General features: G+C 42.8%; 1 protein-coding gene across 1 annotated transcript; it reads left to right on the top strand.

The window, feature by feature from the left end:
• The first annotated feature begins 670 nt into the window (after nt 1-670).
• On the top strand, nt 671-2,264 carry LOC120038270 (E3 ubiquitin-protein ligase rnf168-like). The gene is made up of 2 exons (XM_038984092.1): nt 671-1,044; nt 1,915-2,264. The coding sequence occupies exons 1-2, from the start codon at nt 707-709 to the stop codon at nt 1,988-1,990; spliced, it is 414 nt and encodes a 137-aa protein (XP_038840020.1). The 5' UTR covers nt 671-706; the 3' UTR covers nt 1,991-2,264.
• Nucleotides 2,265-2,579: the final 315 nt, after the last annotated feature.

The raw sequence follows: 2,579 nt of genomic DNA, 5'->3' as shown, positions 1-2,579 counted from the left end.
GTGACCTAGAAGTGTTTAACTCGTTCCATGGTACTTTCCTGCCTCACCTGAGAGTAGAGGAGGTGAGAGACAGCCCTTTCTGGGAAAATAACACCATTTAGTCTCCTCCCCCAAGGCTTAAAATAAGAGCACACACACTCTTCTCTCTCACACACAAAGTTTAGTCGTCGGAAAGTTGGTCGCTGTGCTGAAAATATTCCAGAACCTGTAAGTAAAATATTGCCTCTCATTGATAATGATAAAAGTGAAAAGGTTTGTCTATATCTGATAACTATGGATGTTATAAATGTGTGATATTTTTCAAGATATTTTTGTTCTTCATGTCTTCAGAAAAACCTGACAGCCTGTTGATTTAAGATATGTTATTACATTATATATGTTTACATAGTGCCAGTGATGAAGTCACTGAGTCTAATTTAATTTAACATCTTAATGTCTTTTGCAGCTTCCTGACCTACGCTCCTAAGCACAGATCTAGGATCAGCTCATCCTCATCAAATCCAAACCAGGACGTTTAGAATTCACAAGGGGAACACTGACCTCAGACCAGTGTTTAAACCCCACGTCTTCCTGCCTAGACACTGACTCTGTCCAGAGTTCCTCTGTGCTCCAGCCGTATATCCATCCATCCATCCATCCATCCATCCATCCATCCATCCATCCATCCATCCATCCATCCATCCATCCACACCCCAGCCATCCAGCCATGGGTCTGATGAGCGAGGACATGGAGTGCTGCGTCTGCCTCCAGCCCTACTCTCGTAGGGAGAAGATCCCTCGGATGCTCCACTGTAAGCACACATTCTGTGGGCTGTGCTTGCAGGCGATGTCCAGGCTCCAGAGCGGCCTACCGACAGTCTGCTGCCCCCTGTGCCGTTGGATCACCTGCACCGAGCCCAGCCTCACCGTGTCGGGGTCGCTGTGGGTTAACACTGAGATCTGGGACCAGATACTAGACACACGACAGGAAGAGGAGGAGGAAGAGAGGAAGCAAGAGAGGAAGGAAGCTTACAGACAGACACAGACCACTACACAGTACACATGGTGAGTACCCCAGGCAAAGGTGGATGGATTGATAGACTGATTTAGAAACCTGGAGAAACCTTCCTCTGCTCTCTGCCCTCTCTCTCATTTTGTTCTGTCTCTTTGCCATCACTCTCTGCTAAAACTGTCTGCTTTTGCTCCGCTCTTTCTCTCTCTCTCTCTCTCTCGTATCTCTCTCTCGTATCTCTCTCTCTCTCTCTCTCTCTCGTATCTCTCTTTCTCTCTCTTGTTCACTATCTCTCTCGTATCTCGTTCTCTATCTCTCTCGTATCTCTCTTGTTCTCTATCTCTCTCGTATCTCTCTTATTCTCTATCTCTCTCGTATCTCTCTTGTTCTTTCTCTCTCTCTCGTTCTCTCTCACGTTTTCTCTCTGTCTCTCTCTCGTATCTCTCTTGTTCTCTATCTCTCTCGTATCTCTCTTGTTCTCTATCTCTCTCGTATCTCTCTTATTCTCTATCTCTCTCGTATCTCTCTTGTTCTCTCTCTCTCTCATCTCTCCTTTTCTCTCGTATCTCTCTCTTTCTCTCTGCTCTCTCCCTTTCTGTATCACTATATCTGTTGGTCTTGATCTCTCTCTTCATCAGTTGTATTGTTGTACTGTGATGGTATTACTTTAGATGACAGTTTCCTTATTTTGATTGTATTATGATCGTATTATGCAGCTAGTACAGCTTCCTTTTTAGGTGCAGTAGTCTGTTCAATTACTAAATTGTATTTCTCTCTCTCTCTCTCTATCTCTCTCTCTCTCTCTCTCTCTCTCTCTCTCTCTCTCTCTCTCTCTCTCTCTCTCTCTCTCTCTATCTCTACCTCTCTCTCTATCTCTATCTCTCTCTACTCTGTTTATTTCCCCCTACTCTCCTGTCCTCCAGGTCTCCATCAAGGCATTGTGACCTGAGACTAAAACTACGGAATTTCCTGAGGAGGATAAAGCACAATGTACTGTAAACCGAGAAGACGAAGAGCAGAGAAGAAGAAGACTGGATTTGACCATTTCAGAGTAGGAGATACTCATTGAGTAATGAAGATAATTCACAAAACAGGACCGACCGGTGATTTTCCATAATGAAGCAAGATTGAACCTTTTATCAATGTAATTGTCTGCATCATTTCCAATCCCCCATATAAGGGAAGTGGGATTTGTTCATCCTCATTTGACATGTTTTATTTATCTGTTCTGTTTGAAGAGCATGTTTTTTATACTGGAATTATATTTATTGGTTAATAAATACATCCACTTTAAAATAACCCTGTCTTAGAGTTGTGAAATTGCTTATTATTATCATTACATTAGGAAAGTAACTGTCCGATATCCAACTATTTATGGCCCCCAAATACAGTTGTGGGTGTTAATCCACTACACATTCTACCCTACTATTTCCTGCAACACAAAAAAAAAAAAAAACATTCCACTGTCCTTGGTTGTGGTGTGTGCAGTACATGACTGAAATCCCTCTCTGTCGTCATCATGTTTCAGAGAACCCTGTACGCATTCTAGCATATGAGATTCCCTAAAAACACATCAGTTCGATCAATA

Source organism: Salvelinus namaycush, unplaced genomic scaffold, assembly GCF_016432855.1.
Source record: "Salvelinus namaycush isolate Seneca unplaced genomic scaffold, SaNama_1.0 Scaffold212, whole genome shotgun sequence".
NCBI lineage: Eukaryota > Metazoa > Chordata > Actinopteri > Salmoniformes > Salmonidae > Salvelinus > Salvelinus namaycush.
Note: the sequence above shows the minus strand (reverse complement) of the source record. Positions and strands in the feature narration are given on the sequence as shown.